Raw genomic sequence first — 25,000 nt, 5'->3', positions numbered from 1 at the left:
GTGGGAGCCATGAAGGAGTACACCCTGTAGTAGTAGTTTAAACCCCCGGGGGTGGGCGCCATGAAGGAGTACACCCTGTAGTAGTAGTTTAAACCCCCGGGGGTGGGCGCCATGAAGGAGTACACCCTGTAGTAGTAGTTTAAACCCCCGGGGGTGGGGGCCCCGTAGGAGTACACCCTGTAGTAGTAGTTTAAACCCCTGGGGGTGGGTGCCAAGGAGTACACCCTGTAGTAGTAGTTTAAACCCCCGGGGGTGGGCGCCAAGGAGTACACCCTGTAGTAGTAGTTTAAACCCCCGGAGGTGGGCGCCAAGGAGTACACCCTGTAGTAGTCACACACACTAAGTGAACCTCTGGCTCCACTCTGTTACTGACGTGACACCACGTTAACACTGAATTAACACTCGCTAGCACCGTTTTAACACTGTCCACCCCCCACCCCACCCCAGCCTCTCTCTCTCTCTCTCTTCCCTCCGCGCGCGCTCTCTCTCTCTCTGCTCCTTTGGACCTGGAGCGCCACACGGACTGAATCAAAGCGTCCAATTCGTGAAAAAATAAATACGTGCAAATAAAGCCGATGACAGAAGAAGAAAAGAAAACGTACTGTCCGCACAGCAAAGCCCCTTAGTGTTAATTGAACTCAGAGGAGTGCCCAAATGGAACCACATGGACCCTTACGGCCGCGGGCCCATGTGGTTCCATTTGCGCACTCCTCTGACTTAAATTAACACGGAGAATTCTACTCTCGTCTACCTGTGAGTGACATATAGCGGCAGTATCGTATACTATCGTGTCTGTCGGGGGGAAACCTCGTATGTCCACAACTGTTACTCTTCAGGATTCAAATTCGAAAAACGGCAATAGATGAGCTCAAACTGTGTCACTGCTCTGCTACTTCTGATGCAGTGTTAATTTTGTTGACTAAAATACTAAATGACTTAAGGTTTTTGATATTTAGTCGATTTCACTAGACTAAGACTAGACAATTTCAGAAGACTAAATATAGGACTAAGTCTAAATGGTGTGTTATTCAAAAGACTACGACTAAATATTTTCTGGACTACCTTCCTACCTACATAAATATGTCCCAAACCGCCCCCTCGGGTCTTCCACTGCTGGCCTGCTCGAAATGGCAACTAAAATACACGGTGAAGCAGCTTTCTGCTTCTACGGGCCGACGGCGTGGAACAAACTCCCACTATACCTTTTAAAGCACAGCTCAAGTTCCTATTTCTACACACTTTTAGTTGATCTTTTAATTTCCTTGTTATTCATGTCCTCACTGTATTGCATTACTGCTATTATTTTAATGTTTTATGCCTTGCTTTTCTTTTCTTTTTTTCTCCATTGCTCTGTAAAGCACTTTGGAGCTGCATTTCATCTCATGCTATACAAATAAAGTTGTATTATTATTATTTACGCGGGCGCGGTCCCGTGAAATTGTCGTGCTCGTTTCGTGCACAAGCCCGCGACTCACCAGACCTGGATTCTGTTTAGCCTTTTTTTTTTTTAGGCTTGCGTTGTCGCGCTCCTCTTGAGCAGACCTGGAGCAGACCTGTTGTTGATCCAGGTGACAACGTCTGCGTTCGTCACTGCCCGTTTGAAAGGACCTTAAGACTAGACTAAGACAAACCATTTCAGAAGGCTAAATTGGACTAAGACTAAATGGTAACTTATTCAAAAGACTAAATCGAAATTTTGCAGAACACTGTTTTGACGCTTTTGCGTGACACTGCAGTGTGATCCAAGTAGGACTTTAATTTACGAAGAAGAAAAAGTAAAAACGCTCAAAGTGAATATGGAGATAAGAGGTTTCTGCCTGACAGCCACGATATCATAAGTCTGTCTTTAACTCCGTCATAGCGGCTGGTGTTGGGGAGTATTAACAGGCCATGCTGTCTCACTCTCCACACCAGCCCAGCAGCACACTGACCCAACACTGCTAAAGGCATTACACTCCCCCTGTACTGTTAGCAGCTACAGACCACCCTGACAGCTAACCACACACACACACACACACACACACACACACACACAGTGACGTCTGTCTGTCAGGTGTTGATATTTGAAAGATACAGACTGCCCCTCTGGGTGCTTTGATAAACACACACACACGCACTCATTCATACGTACAATGTGAATAGACTGACGTGCAAATACCTCTGTGTGTAGACACACACACACACACACACACACACACACTGTACTCTGACTGTCTGTCTCCTGGAGAAAATACCATGTGTTGCTTGTTCCATGCTCCTCTTTCCCCTCTCCTCTCCTCTCCTCTCCTCTCCCATGCTTCATTCCTCCGCTCTAAACAATGGAGGCCAGACCAGGCCTTCGTAGTGGATTCCTTCACACCAGAATGTGTCTGTGTGGACGCGACATTCATCAGTCCCACCACAGTTTACTTTGGATGTGCGCTAATGCTCGGTAAGGAGTAGTGGCTCCTTGTGTTGAGCAGGCTGGGGTGAACGTGAAGGCGAGAGAAAGAGGCAGATTAAGTGAGATAGGGAAGTGGCTTCTTAATTCCGGTAGCATCTTTTCCTTTTTTCTCATTGTCTGGTTCGAATGCTGGTAAAATGTTGACCTTTGCTGCACAGAAAAACAGATCTGTGTTTATATTCTTGGTTACATTGCTGCTTGGGATCTAGAAAATAGTAGATCTACAAGCAATGTTAATTTTGTTGACTAAGACTAAAGTCCAAGTCGACAAAGGTTTTTGATATTTAATCGACTAAGACTAAGACTAAATCATTTCAGAAGACTAAATAGGACTAAGACTAAATGGTGTGTTATTCAAAAGACTAAATCAAAATATTCTGAAAACATTAACACTGTCTACAAATGTTTTGAACATTGTTGGAAAAGCCTTGAAGACTCCCACATCACATATGACATGCCCAAAGTAGAGATGTGCAGGGCAGGCTGAAAGTGGTCACTTCAAAGGCTTGGCGTGCTCAACAAAAAAAAGGATGAACCGTCTTTGAACCACACTCACAAGTTGAACGTCTTTCTCTTGTTGTTTTTTTCTGTATTAGCTTTTTGCTTGAAAGTGGTTGAAGTTTGAAAGTGGTTGAAAGTGCTTTAATGTGTAAGGACACCTGTTATGGACAGTGACCGTCTACAATGTCCAGCAGTCGGGGGGGGGGGGGGGGGGGGGGGGGGAAACATTTTGATTGCCTTTCAGTATAATCTCCATCTTTCTTTCTTTTCAATTGTTTACTATATTTGGAAAAGGCAGAGAACAATACTTCACAGTTATAGGTGTCCCTTCACCTACTTGTTCAGACGCCAAACGGTGTGCTGATTATGTTACAGGGGTATATTCTCACTGATACAAATCCTTCAGAAGAAAGCGTTCGCAACATCCATCTCTCAAAGACATGGCGATTCAAGACACAACCGTTAATGTGCACTTTAATGGTCACATTAAGCCAATGAATTGTGTCCTTGCAGCCAGTTTCTAATCGGATTCGAACCCCTAAATGCTGTGCGGTGTGGTGGGCAGGTACTTTACCACTGAGCCACCCGAGTGCCTCGCCCGTAGCATCGTGACTAAACCAATGTCTGCAGCACATGTCGTTGCTGTCGGGAGGAAACCTCATAACTCCATTTTTGAGGTTTTTGATATTTTGGCATTGTTGTTGTTTCGAAAATAGAAAGGAAAGTAGTAAAAAGTCTGTCTGTCTGTCTTTCTCTCTCTCTCTCTCTCTCTCTCTCAGCTGAGAGGACCAATGAGGTGATTGTTGGGACTGATTGTTGGGAGATCTAGCCGCCATGAGGCAATCGCCTCACTGACCACAACACCACTGGATGGCCAGGCAGGCTGACCAATCAGGGGTTTAGCTGTGGTTTGACGCACCCACACGCTCCGCTTTCTTTTGTTTCTTTTAAAATAAAAGCTGTTGTATTTAAGTGGAATTTGTTTCAGTCGTGTTTGTTATGATAGTTTCATCAAGTTGCATCCATCTGTAACTGATATATATATATTTTAATTTTTTCAAACCCAGGCCATAATACAAATTATTTAGCCATAAAGTGACATTTTTTTATTTGAAACGTTGATTTTTCAAGGCCTCAACCTATACACGTCTCTCTGGATGAATCTGATCATGCAGCTAAATCCAAACTATTCCTTGCCATGGACCCCATAACCAAAAGCAAAAAATAGCCAATCAACAAGCTCACAATAGTGTAGGTCACGTTATTTTTTTTAACATTTGTCAAAGATTTTGAAACAATTTTGACAGTAATGGCCCGGCCAAAATACGAATATTGAAAGTGGATCAACTGTGTAAAAATAACGTATTACTAATTTATATATTTCTTTATTTCTCCTCTCTGCATTAGCCCCCTCCCCAATGGCACCCCCTGGGACCCCCCTTTGAAACCCACTGAGCTAAACAACCTACACGGTGGTAACAATAGATGGAATTAACCTGCACCGTTGTGAGTGGGAGATGTATACACACACACACACACACGTACAAGCGTGCGTGTGTACTGGGATGTATGTTTACGCACGCACGCCACGCAGCTGTGCAGACCAGAGACGATGAGAGAGGAGGAGGTGTGTGGGTGGTTGGGGTGGGGGGGGGGGGGGGGGACCACAATGGTGTGGGGGTTAAGTTTATTTGTACACAAAAAAAGAAAAAATGGTTTGTGTGTGTGTGTGTGTGTGTGTGTGTGTGTAGGCCCCGGACCACCCAGCTTGATCCTGTATCAGTTAACACCAACCACCCCACCCACACACGCACACTCACACACCCAAGAAACAGAGAGACCTAGTCGTCTCGCACCCGCCGCTTTCCTCCTTTTCTTCCCCCCTAATTCTTCCCGTTCTCTCTCTCTCTCTCTCTCTCTCTCTCTCTGCTGTCAGTAGATTTATTGCATTCCTTCACCAGAGCATTTCTTAAATTACAGGTTTGAAGTTCCTTAGTCACGAAGGAACAGGACGAGGACAGCATGGCTTGGGGTGGGGTAGAGGGAGGGGAGGGGTGTGTGTGTGTGTGTGTGTGTGTGTGTGTGTGTGTGTGTGTGTGTGTGTGTGTGTGTGTGTGTGTGTGTGTGTGTGTGTGTGTGTGTGTGTGTGTGTGTGTGTGTGTGTGTGTGTGTGTGTGTGTGTGTGTGTGTGTGTGTGTGTGTGTGTGTGTGTGTGTGTGTGTGCGTGCGTGCGCGCGCCTTTGTCATTTACTGTCCTCTGTTTCCTATTGTGTCTTGTGGTCCTTGCAGGAGTCATTTAGACTGTCTCTGGTGGCCTGATTATGATGTCGCTATGTGTGTGTGTGTGTGTGTGTGTATTGCTATACTTGTGAGGAACTTGTGTCCCCACAAGTATAGTAGAATTGGATAAATAAGACATTATGAGGAGCATTTCCTCAGGCCACACAAGATAAAATGGTTGTGTCATGGTTATTAAAGAAGATTTGGGGAATTTTAGGCTTACAATTAGGAACAAGACTCAGTTGAGGGTTAGGTTTAGGATTAGGCATTTTAGAGGTTAGGTTTAGGGGTTAGGATTGGAGCAATGCTTGATTTATACTTAGTCACGTGCTGGTGTTGCACAACCGGAAAATAGCCGATCTGAAAGCACAACACGTCACAGCTATTTTTTCAGCAATTTTCATTGCAGTCCTAAAATGTCCTCACAAGCATAGTAATACGTGTGTGTGTGTGTGTGTGTGTGTGTGTGTGTGTGTGTGTGTGTGTGTGTGTGTGTGTGTGTGAGAGAGCGAGTGTGAGAGCGATCACGATGCTTGCTCTGTCTTCCATCTTTCCTTTTTGATGCCTTTGTTATTCCAGCGTTCGTTCGGCAGACATGTTTTTGCCATTAGTCCTTGAACAACAATAAGAACATGGGCTCTATCGCACGTCTTGCTGTGTGGAAATACAGCCATTCCTCTTCTTTCATTAGCCCTTTCATTACCCGGTGGCGGGGAGAGGACACGGTGTAATATCATCCACAATTATACGTCCTGAAGCTCAGAGACGTGATGTTTTCATCTGTAACATCCCTTCTTTATGGCTCGAGATTATACTTGTAGTAGTTCTAACACACTATGCCAAACCCCAGATTTCTCAGCTTTAGAGCTTATCCTTCCTGTGCTAAACCCGAGAAACCTCGGGTTTCGTTGATTTCAGTTTAATCCAGAATTACCGATGTCAGCTTCTTTTAGCGTCCCGTCACTAGGCAACGCTTACTTCCATGGTGTGACAGTAAATGCGGTGTGAGGTCGCATTTACTATGACATCGGGGATCTCCGATGTCACCTAACCTGGGCACCATATATGGGGGTTTTCCCATGTATGGGGAATTTGAGTGAAACGCTGACGGACACAAATGTTCGATTTCATAGTAAATGTGACCTGCAGTCACAAGTATCGCTAGATGGCTTACAATGTCTTCTTCGTGGCCTTTTTTGTGCATTCTGCTGACACTTGCTCCAGAGCGCTGACTCCAATGGTGGCATGGAGATTGTTAAGCCGCTTTCATTTCAAGGGCCCCCGAGCCGTAACTCTGAGAATGTGACAACATTGGAACCAAATGCACCCATCCATGTTAGCCCCCTCCAGGAACCATGATGAGGGTCCCTGGATGCCACTGATGTATTGGTCAATATCGGGGAATTTCTTTCAACTCCGGGCCTGAAATGGGTTGCAGGGACTGTTTACCGGTGGTCCCATAATATGCAGCAATGTTTTCATTAGACTGGCACCCAGAGCACAAATATGGTTCTTGAACCGAGGTCCCGAGCTGAAAAATACTCAGTGACCCGTCATTGTCCAATGAGTCCTTTTGTCTGTAGTACAGAATGCTCTGTCTCCTCCCATTTGTATCATTTAGAGGGACTGTGGCTTCAAATGCTCAGTGTTAATTTAACTCAGAACGTACAGAATGTTCTAGATTTTAGACATTTAATGCATCTTTTCCCTGACCAGATGCTGCATGTTTACCGGTATTCATTTAATCTCTACACCATGTAGAAGAATGTTCCTTCCCATCAGTTTAAAACAAAGCATGTCATTTACAGCTTTATTTAGACAATTCATGTTGCTGTTGTGTTCAAGATGATTAGCAGCACTGTTAACCTTGTCAACAGTGAATATTATGGTCTCTGTCGGGTGGAAACAAAACTGTTACTTTTTTGGATTCAAATTTAAAAATCACACCCGTGTGAAGTGAGGGGCGCTCTTATCATACATCTCATTCTGGCCAATCACAATTTGCGTCCTCACTTTTCTGTCCTCATTTGTGAGGGCAGCTAGCTCCTTCTATATTCTGCTATTAGTGTAGATTTTCGTTTTACACAAATATGGAGAATTTACGTGACATGTGGATGAGCAAATCCACACGTCACGTCATGATGATGTACGATGATGAAAGCTCCCCTCATTTTTATCCTCAATATGTACTTTGCTCAGCCAATCAAATCGCCACTATGGTTCATAAATAAGTTCAAAATGCGTTGTGATGCTTTTGTGTGACACTGTAGTTGGTATGATCTAGTAGGACATTAATTTACAAACAAGTTAGAATATGGAGATGAGAGGTTTCTGCTCAACAGCAACAATATGCTTTTTTTTAGAGGGTGTTCAGAGGAACATTTCACCTTTTTATGGCAATATATTTGTCCTCCCTGATCTGGGCTCATTGGGTGGTACCATTTCTGTCTCATAGGTGAGCTCTGGGTACTTTGAAAATGTACACGCCAATGATATCAACATGGATGTCAAATCTGACTGACTCCTTTTAGAGTCACGAGAACCTGTTTAGTTGGCAGTGAGGGAGTCTCGCCAGATGTTTTCTTTGCACAGCTCACTGTAGAGAGTAGAGACGGAACGCGTAAAGGTTAAGTGATATTTAAAATATATATAAGTGTTCAGTAGCTCTATATTCTGTTATATAATCATTCGTTGCTATATACTAGAGTGTTTGTTTTCTGACAGCGGTCTCCCTGTCTCCAGCTCTTTAGTAAACAGAAAACTCATTTTCAGTTCGCGACACCAAATTGATCAGAAGTGATGACAGTCATGTCACTAAGAGATTATAACACAGAATTGAATCTATGAATGTGAAGTTGATGAATGAGTACTCTCCAGATTGCCTGCGACTGAACAGACTAGCAATCGATTACTGTCACAATATTTTGTTTTTGTTTTAACCAAATAATACCCTATCTTTACAAAAATGTTATTTTGTTGCCTATACACCCAGCCAAGCGTACCATTTAAGTCCTATGCTTAAACCTCCACCATTAGTGACATGTCCAAAACAATAACGGGGACCTCTCCCACGTCGAGAAAGGTTTACAAAATGGCCGTCGTCGTTCGAGACGACGGGGGTGGAATCCTCGTATGTCCAAATCCTTTCGGGATTCAAATTCAAAAGTATACAGATCTACAACAAGCTCAAAACGCTCGGAGTGTAGCGCTGAGAGGTTTCTGTCCCACAACAACGATATGCCCGCATGTTCTTTGTCTTGGCTCTGTTAACCTTTTAACAGCCACACACTCTGACCTCGCCCCCCCCCCCCCCCCCCGAACGGTTGATGAGATCTGGCAGCAGGGTGTGTTTGGGTAAAGGTTTGTATATTTATACAAAGACCCCCAGAGCCCCCTCGATGCTACGCCACCATGGCTGGGCCCGTGCATGTGCATGGGTGTGTGTGTGTGTGTGTGTGTGTGTGAGAGCATGTGTGTGTCCTTTGTTAAACCTAGGTCCAACTAACTAATCAATGCTCAGTTTGACACCCGTGTGTGTGTGTGTGTGTGTGTGTGTGTGTGTGTGTGTGTGTGTGTGTCTTTTGGACTGCAACTTAAATTCAAGAGTAGATGATCTGGCGGGAGGGAGTTTTCTCAACTAATTGGGAATTGCAGACACATTTCCGATGTCTGGAGAAAAACAATCTCCCCCCCCCCCCCCCCCCCCCCCCCCAGGTGACGCAAAGAGAGAGAGAGAGAGGGGAAATAAATAATAATGACCCACTGACCGAGTCAATCAATAAAGCACTTCAAAGAGAAGGACTTTAATATTGAATTGAGAGATTGTCATCAGAAGTCGAGGCGTTCCTGGCAGCTTAAAACACGTTTCCTGGCAAAGCCGCGGCTCTGAAGCTGGCATGCTGGATGAATGGAGACGCACTCCCACACAGGCAGCAGGGGGGGGGCGGGGGTTTAACCCATTAAGACGCCTTCCAAATCACTAGTTATATCAAACGTTTTCATGACATCCACTACATTAGCATTATGAATAATCGCTAATCCATAATTCAATAACGTAATAGACTCATAATCGAACGCAGTTTTTGGGGCACGTCGTAATGAGCAAAACGTTAACTTAAGACGCATTGTGAGCTTGTAGATTGATTTTGTTGGTATATATACACTAAGAAGTCTGAAAACGGAACTTATCTTTGTCTGTCGAGTGACACCTTGGCGTTGCTCGTGTGTGTGTGTGTGTGTGTGTGTGTGTGTGTGTGTGTGTGTGTTTCAAAGTATTTTATGGGGCCTATAGCAGAGGTTCTCAAACTAGTTCATGTCAAGGTCTCCCAAATTGACACGTATTAGCCCGCGGACCGGAAGAGAAAGATTTCTACGGCTCTAGCAGTGATTTTCAACCATTTTAATTTCAAGGACCCCCAGATTTACATGCATTAGGCCACGGACCCCCATTTAATGGCATGTCTATCTCATTTATATCTAATTTGTATTGTAAAACAGAGTTAGAGACCCATGAGGGCCCATTTAGTTGAATGGGATCCCTCCAGGGGTCCGTGGACCCCACTTTGAGAACCACTGGCCTATAGGGTTTGGGGACTGCAGGGAAGATTAAAAATGGCTCCTCCAAAAGGAACAACTGCTATAGGCTTCAATATATTTCCTTTTCTTTCTTTTCTTTTTCAGCTGTTTGTTCTTTTATTCACATTTTCTCTCCAATTTAAGCCCCAATATACACGTTGTATACTCCCGCCGACGTCCCAACATTTGTTTGTAAAAGGGAGGCGATACTCAGAACTTCTGATGGGTGGTCTCAGGACCTTTGTCTCAGAACCCCCCACAGAAAAAGTGTTGAGCTTTCAGATCTACTACTACTTTTGATGATTTTGAGTGACGACGTAGTGATGCTCAAGTGGGTCGTTAATTAACGACCCACAGCCCGACAGCGACGACGTATTAGTTGTTCCCAATGTGTGTGTGTGTGTTATAGTCCATATTACTGTCAACCCCTGCTGTTTGCTCTGGGTCGGATGTAGACCAGTGGTCCTGCAGGGACCCTATACAGTTGAGTTGAGTTGAGTTGGCTTTCCAAGGTTTTTCATGCCAAAGAAAGGACTTAGATTATATATATTTAGATATTCATATGATATAGATATTTAGATCAGATATATATATTTGGCCGCAGCAGATCCCCATCTGGAAATGTTTTGTGCCATGGCCCGGGACCCCCGGAAGAGAAGATTTGCGTAAAAACATATTCTAAAAAGTTTCCAAACATTTTATTTATATATTTTTCAAAACTTTTCAAAAATGTACATACAAGCTCTCTGTGAGCTTGTATATCTGCCAATGTGGGGTTTAAATGATGGTGATTCTATATGATCAGGACCCTTTAGAGAACCAATGCTCTAGGGCAGTGGTTCCCACACTTTGTAATATCAAGGACCCCCAAATGAACACCCGCGGACCCCCATAAGAGAAGAGTTTTATGGTTCTAGCAGTGATTTTCAACCATTTCTTATTTCAAGGACTCCCCCAATTTGATATAAGTTAGGATACGGACAGACCTCAATTTAATGGGAGTTCTATCTCTGGGACCCCAATTTTCATTGTAAAATCAAAGCTAATTTAACTCTGAAAGTGTACAAAATGGAACCAATTCATTTGTCCATTTGTACACTCTCTGAGTTACAGACTATCCGAGGGGTTCCGAACTATCATTTATCTGGGGACCCCCTGGAACTACCTCCCTCAAGGACCCCTGGGGTGTTCCAAATGTACAATGAGGGTGTTCCAAATGTCTGTAACAGTGACAGTGCTTGAAATTAAAATAAATGTTTGCGAAGCACTGCTTAGACAACCACACGTCTCCTCCGATACATCACTCCTTCAACCAGTCTCTACTTTTCACAGCGGGGAGTTTGACCGGGAGGGCGTAGCCTAACACATTCAGCGGGATACATGCTGTCTAGCTCTGGTTCATAGCCCTATAGTGGTGACACAAAGAAATGAGCAGACTTAATTGGAACTGAAAATGTATTTTCTGTTTAGCTGTGAGCTCGTAGATGGGCTATTTTCAAATAACCAATGCATATTGGTTTAATGTGTGGTGCTCATGTGGACTTGGTCGGTCCTTGGTGTCCTTGACGGTTTTCACAGACCTGGTTGCTATTATTTCTCTCGCAAAATCTGTCAACGCTGGAACTCAAGCTCACAGCACGTTGCAATGTAATGCATAAATTGGCTATTTTGGCTATTCTTTAGTTTTGTGGTTTTTGTGGTTAAATCTGTCTGTTTTCATAAATATTTAACCTGTTCAAAGTAATAACAAGAGCTCGTGACAAATAACTACTTTGGACCCATTTGAACTAACGTTTTTTCCCCCCACTTTTTCCCTGTTTTGGACATACAAGATTTCCGGCCACAGCGTCTATATAGGCCTGTATATCTGTGGATCCTTGCAATGTGGTCTTAATACTACCCCCCAAAATCATGTAGGCAAAACTAAAGTAGCTTTTTTTTAAGTCAGGCACGTAAAAAAAAGAAAAGGGTTTTGTTTGAGCCGTTTCCCCCTCTGAGAAAAGCTTTGGGAATGATTATTGTATACATACGGCTCAAATTAAACAAGTCTAACTGTGACATAACAAAATGCCACGCATGACTGAAGTGCAAGAATTCTCCGCAATGTGGCCAGAGTGTTTTTTTCTTTTTCTTTTAATAATAATTGGGGTACATCATCCACCAATACACAATACACAATTGGCCGAATGATAACCAACTCTCCCGTGACATTGTGGTGACTATAAAAGACTAGATTATTAGCTCAGAGAGTATACACATAACACAGATATATATACACGGATAGGAGGCGTGCGGTGCAGAGCAGTGCAGGCTGTGTGAGAGGAATGGGGGTTGGCTGTGAGGCTGGGTGGCTTCGTGGCTCCAGGGCTGATCGTGGGTGAGCGAAAAAGGAGAGAGAGAGAGAGAGAGAGAGACAGCAGGCCACCCAAGTGGCAGTCAGTCAGAAAACCTGTGTGTGTTTGCTGCTGACCCTTACACATTAGCACAACACTTCCTCAATTTGTCTTCTGTGTTCTCCGGGCCACAAATGAATTTCCTCTCTCCCCCCCCCCCCCACCTCTTTTCTTTTTTCTTCTACACACACACACCACCTTTCATGATATCCCACCACACACACACACACACAAACCCCCCCCCCCCCCCTCCTCATCTGCTGTTCAAACTTTTGAACACACACATTCACAACCTCTTTTTGCGAGCTCGACAGATCGAACACTCGCTTATGCTACTTAGCTCACAAAGAGTTTGTGTAGAGACAGAGATCTCATGTATAGTTTAACAACCTCGGTGACATGTCTCTCGCTCTCTCTCTCACACACACACACACGCGCACACACGCACGCACGCGCGCACACACAAACGTCAGACATCCTTCGCTATCACTTGCAGAGGCCCTGATCTGATCTAGACCGACAAACCTTGGCTGTACACGGTCGGCACCCAGATCACAGTCCTGCGTTTTCCATTTAAACCCAGGAAGAACATGCCGCTTCCAAAAATGTTTCCAAAATCTACACACTGTGTGTGATTTGAAGTGGTGTTGTACAAAAGGCAAAACTATCTGGATTAACTGCACAAAGGCAGATTGGTTAAATGTTCCTTCCAAGGGGATTTAAAAGACAAACTTCTGCGGTTATTTTCTTTCACAGTTTGCTTTATGGTGCTGTAATCTGATTGCTGTGTTAAAGTTTTTATTCGCCCTTAAGAGTAAGACCGTTCCATTCTATTCCATCCTGTTCTGCATTCTATTCAGTGTGTAGAGACGACACACACACAAGACCTGTTAATGACTCTTTAGTTGTTCTCTTTTAGACACTGGGAAACAGATTAGCCAGATTCTTTTCAGGCAACTTTTTGCATCGTTTGTTACTTTGTTAGACCGGGTTGAAAAATTGCCCTTTATTTAGCATTTTAATTTAATAGATTTTAATTTATGTTTAAAAGGGTAAGGAAAAGGTTCACTTTTCATCTACAAGCAACTGTTTGAGAATCTCCATAGACAGAATTCATGTTTAGTTTCTCGAAAGACGCATCAATTATGACCATGAAAATAGCTTTTGGGCTGGAGCTTTCATAAATGTTTATAACTCTGTGCAACAAATTACAATGATGTAGAGATGTTTTTTTTTCTCTCTTTCTATTTTTAAACCTATGCATTTAAGCCAAAAGGTATGATGACACATTTACATTCACCCATGTGTAACTCCTGAGTGTGCACTCATTTGGTTCCATTTGTACACTTCTCAGAGTTATAAAAGGAACACTGAGGATTTTACAGTGCACAGAGGGGGGAATGAGTGTGGCCGTGGACTTTGTCTCCCAAGCTAAACTAAACTATAGGTCTGAGTTTGTATTACCACCTGCCGGCTATACGTCTGACAATACCTCTGTTACAACCGCACAAACAAAGACTCTAAGAAAAGTGTGTTTCTTTCTTATTCTCTGTGTTTTTTGTGTGTTTTTTCCCCCCTTAAAGGCAACCATTCATTACGATGACAAAGGAGTAAAGAAATGCATTATCATAATTAATCTTGTGTGAGACTGTGGGTGGCAGCTCAGACAGACTGACAGACATGGACACATTTTGGCGTCTGAGAAACTTTCCTTTTGTAGATTTGTTTTGCACATTTTTAAGTCTTATTCGATATATCCATCATACCATATTCCGAAAATATTCATATTTTTGACCATATTTAGCCACTTGAACCCTAGTGGGAACATTTGTCAAAAATGGCAGATCTACAAGCTCACAATGTATTGCAACTTGACACATTGTGAGCTTGTATATAAGCCATTTTCGGTGAAGAGATTTTGGTGCAGAAGGGAAAAAAGAGCAGACCAAGCTAGTACAGAGGCGCTTATTACTAGTTCAATAGTACAAAGTATAACGGGTTTGACTGTATAATTACATTTATCCCTTGCTTTGTGAGATTTCAACCATGCATAACCTAATGTAGAACATTTGTGACCGAGGAAGTACGGTGGTTTTGGTTTCATTTTCAACCCGTCTAAATGCTTTATTTTTGTAATTAAGCCTAATTGGTGCAGCTAATTAGGAACACATGTCAATATGTGAGATATGTTCCTGGTCATGAATAACTGTTTGTTTGGAGAGGTTATGTGTTTGTAATTTATAATTTTTTCAACACTTGAACATGGGTGTCCAGTTCTGTCCACAAATAATAGCAATCCATGCTGTGTGGCTTCCAGAAGGCTTTCATGACCACCATCATCCATCATCTCAGATTTGAAAGATCTGAAACATGTCTAAATATGAATTTATGCACACGCTACTTCTGTCACATTTCACTTCAGTCATGCTATTGTTAATAAGCGTGTAACATTTTGTGGAAAATATTGTTGCACCAGATGTATTATTTGTTGTCTCTACTCTCTATTAAAGGACCACTTCACTCATTTTCAACCAATCTTCATTCAATGTGTCCTCACTAAGTAATGCTCATTAGAAGATCACGATGGTAGCCTTTCTGTGTCTACTCTACCAGTGACATCATTGGCAGAGGCAGGTTTGGTCATTTCAAACAAGATTTCTATGCTTTTTCTTAAAAATAACAATGGATTCTATGTCATGCTAAACTTTCTAGGAAAAGAAAAGGCTGTTGTTTCTATTAGCTTGGAAGGAAGGAACCCCCATCGATGATGTCATTGTAAAGCAGCCCTCTGAACTGTCAGCACCACCAGCGAGATGAGTGGGTGAGTAGACAGCCATGGTGCCATGAGCATAAGCTAAGGACCAGTTATGTGAAGATTATAGGTTAACTGAATTTAAAATGTTCAATTTCCAATGTAGCTGCAAGGTGGGGATTCAGTGAATCAAGCCAAGACTGTTAGAAGTTTTACACTCGTTAATTTATGGCCAAATCTCTGTCTGGCCACACCTTGTTCAATAATATGTCCGTTTTGAATGATTCCCAAAAGGTTTAGCCTGGCATATCACTGCGTAGAATCCGTAGATATTAGTCTGTAAGTGTGGAAGATTTATTTCCAATATACAAACAGATTCCAACATCAGCAAAAGAAAAGTCTCACTTTGAATTGTTGGCTCTGATTGGTCACCCACAACTCGGGTGAGCCAGACCAATCGCCCCAGGGATTTTTTTCTTCTTCCCTGTGGCAGGTTTGTCTAGTTTCCAGTCTACAAAAGATTTGGTAGCAATCGGACCAATGGTTTAGATTCAAGGATATGTCAAAAGAAAGCATTGTCTTTATACTTTAGCTATTGAAAAATAGCAGATCTACAAGCTCAGATCTACGAGCTTGTAGATCTGCTATTTTTGGAAAATCGTGAGAATGTGGCGCAAATCTTTGAGCGTTTTAAACTCAAATCTTAGCTTCTGGAACAACATATTTTCAGATGGGCGTGGGCGGCCAGTTACATTCTTGACATGAAATAGTTTGAGAACCACTGATATAGAAACATTTTTTTTCCCTGAAAACTATCATGTTTTTAGTATACATTTGTAGAATCGTCCTCAGGTCTACGTAAATGGGTTAAAAACAATTATAAATGGTGAAAAATGTATAGTCAGGGTGGCATTAATAGTTTTGGCATTTTGTAGAGTGAGGAGGATAAACGTCTTTAGCAAGTTTCATGTAAATCTGACTCAGTCATGGCATAGTAGTTTGACCTTTAATTATAGGGCCATAATTATCAATTAATTATTAATTATCAGGCCGGTGGGGGTCATATTGTTGTGCCTTTCAAGTATGCACACAACCGCAAAAGTGAGACTCTCGGTCCGTGCCGTGGCTCAGCGGTCCAGGCACCTTGGCTGGCAGTATGGCGCGAGTTCGACTCCCGATCCCGACGGCATTTACTGCATGTCAGCCCCCCCCCCCCATCTCTCTCCCCATTTCTATCCCTCCATAAAAAGTATAAAATAAAAAGACGAAAGCCACAAAAACACTCACACATAAAAATACAAAAAAGTGAGACTCTCATATACACACATACCAGCTCATTCATGACAATACAATTGTACGTTAATTGTTAAAAGAGTGCTTCTTTCACTTTTCGCCGACTGTGATATTCAAGAACTTAGCATGCGTTTATTTTGACACAGACCATCAAGGTACTTTGTATGCTGGTGAACTCACCGGTAATGCTATAGGTTCAGTCTCTTTTTATCCATTTTGGACTGAGGCCGATTCTAAAAATGCTTCCAAATCCTGACCTAAGTAGACCTAACTTCAAATATTTATATAGCAGCATCAACAATTTTACATTTTTGAATACTGTACATACTGTACAGAACCCCAAGAGGGGTTCCCATCCAGAATGGTTAGAACACCAAAAAGGGTTCCTGCCCAGAATGGGTTAATGCCCGTTAGCATTGAAAAGTAATCAACTCTTTTTACAGTCTTCCCAATATCCAAAGAAGGAAACAAAAATACATAGCATGACTCACCATGACACACTGCCAAGAAAATCAAGTAGATATATGTATATTTGGTTTAATGACGGTGTAAAAAGACATAATTCAAGAATCCACAAGTGTATATTATCATTTATTCAATATTATTCTATCAGCACTCGTGGGTTTGATGTCATAGGCTAAGATGTGAGGCTTTGTTAATGCCACAGTGCTATGGGGCTGCGGTCCGCTTTGAGTACAAAGAGTTAAAAGATAATGACAGGTTTGCTTGAAAGAGGTGGGTTTTTTAAAAGCAACCACTCGTATTCCAGACATACTCTGGTGTGTATGAGCCTCACTTTAATTCATTTTTTAATTCAACCCATTAATTTGTCTATTATATGGGCTCCAAGTGTGGTTATAATTACCCCGGCGTGATCAAACAATATTTTGGAAGTATCATTTTAACCCCCGAGAGTCTGAGTTTCGCCACACTTCTACATGTCCCAATGTCACCTTGCAGATGATTTATCGCAGTAACCTTAGTGAACTCGAGCCCATTAGCACGTCTTGCCTCCCTCTTTCCTTCTTACTCTCTCTCTCTCTCTCTCTCTCTCTCTCTGACCCCCCAAAACCCCCTCGCCCGCCCCTTCACTTTATCCCATATGAGAAAGAGAAGAAATGCAGCCGTGGCTGGCTGGGTCCCACAGCCTTGCTTTACGATAAATAAACACAGGCTGGGCTTGAACCCTGGGTGGCTGGGCCGTGGTGTGACGGCTGAGTGCCAGAGCGGTTCCGTAGCTCTGCCTATAGCACATACAGAACCCTGGACAGCCAGCCAGGCATGCATGCATGGACGGATGGATGGATGGAACCACTGGGGAGAACTGGAATGGAGGGGGGTGCTGGGGGAGGGGGTATCGAGAGAGAGAGAGTGAGAAAGAACGGCAAATGGAGTGAATAGGAGAGAGAGAGAGAGAGAGAGAGAGAGGGCGCAGAAAAAGCAGATTGGAAGGTAAGAGTGGAAAACAAATAGAGGTGTGATGGGGGGCTGGAGAAAAGAAGGATACATGGCTGTAGATATAAAAGATTGAAGGAGAGAATGGGGTGTAAGAAGAAGGCTATGTGGACAACGGGGGGAGGAGAGGGAGGGGGAGTATAGCGAGGAAGAGGAGAGGGGAGCGAGCGAGCGAGCGGGACGGTTTATGTTTGGAGGTCGGGGCGTACGGTTGTGATGGCAGATATCTGGACAGCGCATGGTCATCTCGCATGGTTTATTTATCCAAGGCCTCCAGACCAGGCCTCAGACCTCCCTGAGTTTGTTAGGCTTGAAGGGGGCCCCTACCACACAGCCCAATTCCTCACATTCCACATTAGCTCCCATTTCCAGCTGCCTGCTTCCCTCTACCACCCAGCCCAGACCAGCCAAGCAAGCCCGGGCAAACTATGCCCAATTCCAGAAAACTGGAGCAACAAACCAAGCCATTGGCATCCCCAGAAACAGAGCGCATAAGCACATGCGAGAAGTTCGACAGATGGTTGAGAATTCCTCTGTTTAGTAGGGATATTATTGCCCAATTTATGCTAATGCCCCATCCACCCGTATGACAGTGTCACACAGAAAATAGATGACCAACAAGCTCTCACAATGCGTACAATCAAAAAAGTCAATCAAAGAACAAGATTCCTTTACAGGATCTCCTCACTGGTCAACAAAAACACCTTGAAGACCTTAACAGGAGCCCTCGTACAAGGTTTCTTTGACTATGCATGCACCTCTTGGTACCACAGCACCTCAAAGGCCCTTAAAACAAGGCTCCAGACCTCCCAAAACAAACTACTCCTACTTGGCCTCACCCCCCGAACCCACCTCACCCCTGCCCACTTTGACAGGCTGTAATGGCTTAGGGTCGACGACAGAGTACAGCATCTTGCAATGGGTCTGGTCCACAAGATTCGATACACCACCAAGATACCCATGTATGTCTAAATACTTCCTTAATGTCAACGAAGTCCACACCCACAACACCAGAGGGAGTGCAACAAACCATGTACAACCCAGATTCGGCACAAACAAGGGACTCAATTATTTTCGCTCCTATGCCACCAAAATGTGGAACGCCCTACCAACAGTCATTAAGACATGTGAATCCCTTGACTCCTTCAAAACCGCTCTCAAAGGGCACCTACGGACGGCTGCAATTCGAAACTGGCCCCCGTAAACTGTTAATAAATATTTCAATCAATCAATCAATCAAACAACTAGGTAGGTCTATACATCAGGGATATCACTGAAATGTACTTTCAGTAGGTAGAGGTCATTGCAGCAGGAAATGTGGTGTAATCAAATTGCCGAATCTACGTCTGCAGTAACCTATAGTCTCGCGTTGCCAGACTGTTGCCTCTCGCAATTTTCAAACACTTCCGTCATACATTTTTGGAGCAATAGAAGCTCGCATGAGTAAGCAATAAAGCGGAAGTGAAGCCTCCTCCCCACTTCCGTTTCGTCTTCACAGTTGTCAGTCGCGCAAATGTATCCTATTATAAATAGAAATGACCTATGCATAGCTTGTTGCTTATAGCAGAAAAGGAATAAGGAAATAACAAAATAGAATGTAGATGTTTATAAATATATTTTCGTGAACGGAAATGGCAGCTTCCTTACTCTGATTTCGGGAGGTGTAGTTCCAGACTCTATACAGCATTCGGAGATTGTGGAATAGCTATAGCTATAACTATAGGCTAACACAGTACAAAGTAAAATCCTCAGCGTTATACTTTCAATCTGAATGGGTGCAGAATGTAACCAAATGTACTATTTTACTGTGCAGGTGAATGATATCTGTTTATGTTAAGACCATGTTATCAAGACAGTCCAAAAGTGAGTCGAAATAACTTGGGTAAATGTTTTAGGATTAACAGCCTACAGGTGCCCGGACCACTAGGCTGGCCCGGACCTATACATGGGATATTTTCAAACAGCCAGTGTAGCCTACATGGTTAAAGCAGTTAAACTGATTTTGATGTTATATTATTTTTTTCTGGACACCCCCCATGGAACCCCTTAATGAAGGACCCCTGGGAGTCGCCAGACCCCTAAAGAACCACTGGTCTGACTACACACAATATAATAATGCTCCACATGTTCCCGTTTCAGTCTCTCCCTCCTTGTGCTATATATAAACTGTATTGATACAGACAACTTTCACTACAAGTTGTAACAGAAATAAAACATGGAGCTACTATTGCAGCCGTCGGTGAGACACCTATATTCAAATGACTTTATATAGTGTAGTGTCTCAGATTGCATCTTGGGGTTTAATTTAACACTAGCATGTCTGAAGTAAAATCAGACAGAAGTAGCATGTGCTTGGAAGTGGAACCTTATGAAAGCTTCATGGGTAAAGATAATCAACTTCAAAATCTAAAAGAAACCTCTCAGACATAATAGGGCCTAGAACAATAGACAGGTTTTAAGGTTTTATTTGATGGTAAAATTGTGACACAGTAAAGACCTATACTCTGAGCAGCAGTGGTTCTTCCAGGGGGGTCCCCAAGCAAAATCACACTTTATTTTATACTATTCGAAAATAGCCATGCAGTCTACAAGCCTTGTGGGCTTGTCACAATGTATTGTGACGTGAAACATTGTGAACTTGACTTGTTATTCATCATTTTTTAAATATTGTCATATTAACACATTATTAATAATGTAATTATAATGATAATGATGGCCACTGGCCTACAGTATGCTAATAATATAGAGGCAGTACAATTTTAAAATCACACCTGTGTGAAGTGAGGGCCACCCACTGTATTTATATCGCCCACATGATGTCTTACTCTTACGTCGTCATTTAATGCCCTAAACAAACATTAAAGTCGATAGACTTGGCTCGCAAACGATTTATGTCGTAAGTGCTCTAAAGTTTAGAGCTCCACATGTTTGTTTGTTAAGAGTCTAAACAAACATTAAAAATCCCATAGACGTGGCTGCCATATGACGTAATCTCCTTAAGCCATGCATTGGAGGGGCTATAGCGGCCCTCAGAAAGTTACAGGTGGAAGGAAAAGAAGTACAATACGTACAGAAGAATGACTTCACAATAAAGACACCCACAAACAAATATGAAAAGTATTTATACATTTATACATCAGCAGATTGAGCCATCAAGACATTTCCAACTCCTTTTTTTGTCTCTTTTATCTGTGAAAACTACAAAGTAAAAATCATCAGAGCTGATCTGACTGTCAAACTGGAACCTGCGGGGGGGATCCTGCCCCACATTGCCGTAGGAGGAGGACTTTGAGAAAACCTTTTCCATCCCCAGACGTGGTTTCAGATTAAACCCGCGGCTCTGAAGCCTTGAACTCATGCATGGCAAAACATGGAAGCTTTCCAAAAAGGTTTAGCTGGTGGTAGATAGCGCAGGTTTCATGTTGAACCATGTTGGTTTCTTCAGAATCTGAGACGATTTGAAAGAACCTTTTGAGGGAAGCTCTATGGACTATGGTCCTCAAAATGAACCCTGAGTGCACACTCTTAACCCATTCTGACCTGAGATCAGATTCATACGAGGTTTCCACTGGACACACACTGGTCTGATTAACCCATTCTGACCTGAGATCAGATTCTAAAAATGTCAGTCGTTCTTCGATTTTTCAAAAATAGCAGACCTACAAGCTCGTAGCGCGCCACTCGGTGGCGCGCTATGAGCTTGTAGATCTGCTATTTTTCAATAGCTAAAGCATAACATGACGCTAACACCAAAACGGGTTCCCGTTCAGAATGGGTTAAGAGTTCTGGGGGCTCTTGAAATTAAAAAAAAAAAGTTTAACAACCGCTCCTCTAGGCCGTGGATTAAAAAAAAATAGTTCAACATGTCTTTCCATATCCTCTTGTCTGATGCTTTGCTCAAAGCCGGCTTTCGCTGTAGAAGAGGTGACGCTACAGCTGTTGGTGCTAAAAATTTACCGCACACAGCCACACACACATATAGTGGGCTATACACACACACACACACACACACACACATGGATATGCACGGCACACATGCACACTTCACAGCTGCCTGACAAACTGGACTCAGCAAAAACTGAGATGAGGGCAAAGTTGCAAAGTGGCAGTGTTTTGCAGTGTGAAGGGTTACTGATATAGTATAGGCCTACCAGAGGTTCTCAAAGTGTGGTCCAAGCACCCCCCAGGCGTCCGAGAGGGGGTTCCAAGCTGGTCCCAATGCAAAATGTGGAAGAGTTGAAAGTTAACTTAACTTATTTTTTCTTTTTTTTTGGTCGGTCTGCAGCCTCACAACATGTAGCAATGAAACTTAATTGTGAGCTTGTAGATCTATCTACTTATTTATGTTGACACATATTTGGTTGTCCCTATAGCACAAAATATTTTCTTTTGCTCTAGTCTAGAGTCTACATGAAAACATTTTGACATTTTTAGGCTATTCTAAATGAATATTCAATCTGCAAGCTTATAACATGCAATGCATGTAGCAATGCAACTTGTGAGCTTGTAGATCTGCTCTTTTCAAAAAAATGTTTACACATATTTTCTTATGGTTGTTTGTTCCTATAGCACAAAAACTGAGGGGTTCTGTACAAAACTACACGAAAACATTTGAGAACCGATAACAACCCTATGGTAAGGTGTTTCTTTATAGTTTTTAATAAAGTAAAAACTCTGATGCAGAAGATAATAGGCTGTGATTAAGTAGTCCTAATTAATTGCAAAATAAGTAAATTTAAAAAAGATGTGCATGAGTTTAGTTTACTGTTATTTATTTATTTTGCGTTTTCTGTTTAGTTTTTTACAATAGATATGGCATCAACCATCAATAGGTCGGCTTCAATATTTTCGATGCGCGCGACACCGTCGTGCGACGAAGAATAAACCGGGTTTACATACAAGCCAGGCCACTGGGAATAATGTGCAGAGAGCAAACCGTGTGTGTGTGTGTGTGTGTGTGTGTGTGTGTGTGTGTGTGTGTGTGTGTGTGCGTGTGTGCGTGCGTGTGTGTGTGTGTGTGTGTGTGTGTGTTTGCATGTGTGTGCGTGCGCGCGCGCTGTGCTGTGCTGAGTTTATTGAAAGAGTTCCTCTCTCCCTCCCCCCAGCCCCCCTCCCCCTCCAGCCCAGGCAGCAGAGCGGCAGCCTGGGTGGTCTCCCTCTCTCTCTCCCTCTCGCTCTCGCTCCCTCTCTCTCTCCACTTTGGTGAGCTGTTGCTTAGCAGCTAATAATAGGCGATGTTTGCAAAGTAATTTGCCTCTTCCTTGGCCAATGGGAGCCGGAGCACTTTTCCATCAAACCTCCCTTTTCAGGATTTGCCGAGAGGCGAACTTGTCCATAATGTTACCGCTGGCTGCAGGACGCGGAGAACTGTTAGTTAGTTAGACTTGACACGAACAGAGAGAGAGAGAGAGAACCCACGACCACCAGTACCGCTGCTGCTGCTCTCACTCTGAGACGGGTTGTTTTCTATAAGCTATCGGGACGGATGAAGACTGAAGGATTTATACGGATTTGGGCGCATGATGTTGGGATGGAGTTCCGAGACTTGTTTGGCTCAACGGAAGATTTATAGAACATATTCTACGGACGTTTCTTCTCCGGCGGCGCTGGATGCGCTCCTGCTCGCGTTCCATGTTGGATTATTATCGCCGTCGCCTTTTCTGAATCCACACCGTTTCTCCGTCGCTTCGCAGCCCTCCTCTCGCTTGGACCACCATGGCCTCGGATCGCCATCATCGCGGGGTCCCGGCGGGGTCCTCCTCCTCCGGCGTCTTTGGAGGTTTACCCCCGAGCTATGCGCGTTCTCAGCCGCCTAGTGCGAACCCAGACCTACACCGAAGACCCAGTTATTGCCACGCTGCTTTCGCACTTAAACAGATTTCAAAGGTGATCATCATTCATGAATATAGGCTATACGACAACAACGCTTGCAGTTTAAAAGTTGGCACAATGACTTGTACGAAAGCGGCTCCATTCAGCCGACTGTGTGAATGGGACGTCTATAGATTGATATCTAGAAAGGATCGTGAAAGCGATGGTGCATGTGTGACTGACTGTGGAGATGTGGGGGGTAGCCAGCAGGCTGCTACAGCGTGCATGGGGCTTTGACAGTGTGTGTGTGGGGTACTGGGTAGTATTCTAAAAACATTGCAAACAAAGTATGTTTGCTGTTCGTCTTAGTTGGAAGGCGATCCAATGTCCTCATTCATTGTAGAAAAGCTCCAGTGAGAGAGCGGAGTGGAGCTATTCGTTGGGTTCCCCCCGCAGCAGTGATCTGTGTGCGCGCACACACACACGGGGTTGTGTGTGTGTGTGTGTTTGGAAATGCGGTGGGTCTCCGTAAAGGAATTCATTGATTGAGTTTGATCTGACAAAGCATCTCTGGACCGCCCGGACGCTGGGACGTGCTTCAGCACAGCCAGGGAGAAACCAAAACACAGCAGCGGGCAGGCCCCACAGTGTCTCTCTACTCTGCTGCTCTCTGCACAATAGTTTAGTCTGACAGAATCATGCAACAAGTCATTATGAAATGTCAACGCCAAAAGAGTTGAGAGTAGACATGACATGGTGTTTCTTCTTGTTCTAACTTTAACCTACTTAACGAGCGATTGCGAATAACAAGCAACACTGGCTGCACTTCACATTCTTGAACCCGTGTGCTTATTTATACTCGATATTTGACTGAATAAGGCTAAATGTTCACAAGTTGACACCCTGGAGCCAGACTTAGGTCGGGTAGTACTACTTTTTTCTCCTTTTTTCAACCGTTAAAAATACAAGCAGTAGACCCATCTGTGTTTAGACCTAGCTACAATACCTTATTGTCTGTGCTTTGACATTCTGTTAATCCAAATAGAAACCCCCTTTTAGTATGTCTAGAGGAGTAATAGTTAGATATTTATGGCCTTAGTGGTTAAAAGGATTTCATGATGACAACAGCAAAAAAGTAGTGCTTCAAAGAGGATGGATAGATATGCCCTGTTTTAATCCCCAACGGCTGTCTTTATCATAACTTTGAGCCCACTGTTGTCTGAGCAGAAATGATAGAGAACAGTTACCTCATAACAACCTTTGGCGTTATTAATGTTAGCAGGCCTGGCAGACATTGGCACCATTTTAAGTGGGTAAGTGCACTGGAGATTCTGTGAGAGACCAGCTAGGCCAGGGTGTGACAGTAACAGTCTCAGTGGTGAAGCTGGTCTAGCAGGACCAGCATGTACTGGTTTTTGACTAACTCTGCATCTAGCTTATTGTTTATTATCAGTGAACTATAACAGTTTGTGGCAGTTGTCATGCCCACTGTTTTCA

At 43.3% G+C, this 25,000-nt stretch overlaps 2 protein-coding genes across 2 annotated transcripts in view; both read left to right on the top strand.

Annotated features, from left to right (window-relative positions):
* The window catches only part of eif2b3 (eukaryotic translation initiation factor 2B, subunit 3 gamma), a 68,457-nt gene extending 64,541 nt beyond the window's left edge, over positions 1 to 3,916 (top strand). Inside the window, exon 12 of the mRNA XM_080778472.1 lies at positions 3,724 to 3,916. The gene's annotated coding sequence lies outside the window, so the exon portion shown is untranslated. The remainder of the gene's footprint in view (positions 1 to 3,723) is intronic.
* A 19,159-nt stretch (positions 3,917 to 23,075) lies between these two features.
* Positions 23,076 to 25,000, top strand: part of ptch2 (patched 2) — a 42,605-nt gene continuing 40,680 nt past the window's right edge. The window contains exon 1 of the mRNA XM_080778305.1: positions 23,076 to 23,578. Within this exon, the coding sequence (XP_080634431.1) occupies positions 23,408 to 23,578 (171 nt within the window). The 5' untranslated portion in view covers positions 23,076 to 23,407. The remainder of the gene's footprint in view (positions 23,579 to 25,000) is intronic.

The sequence above is a fragment of the Protomyctophum bolini genome (assembly GCF_963924005.1).
Source record: "Protomyctophum bolini genome assembly, chromosome: 12".
Classification (NCBI taxonomy): domain Eukaryota; kingdom Metazoa; phylum Chordata; class Actinopteri; order Myctophiformes; family Myctophidae; genus Protomyctophum; species Protomyctophum bolini.
This window is presented reverse-complemented; position numbering and strand designations above follow the sequence as displayed.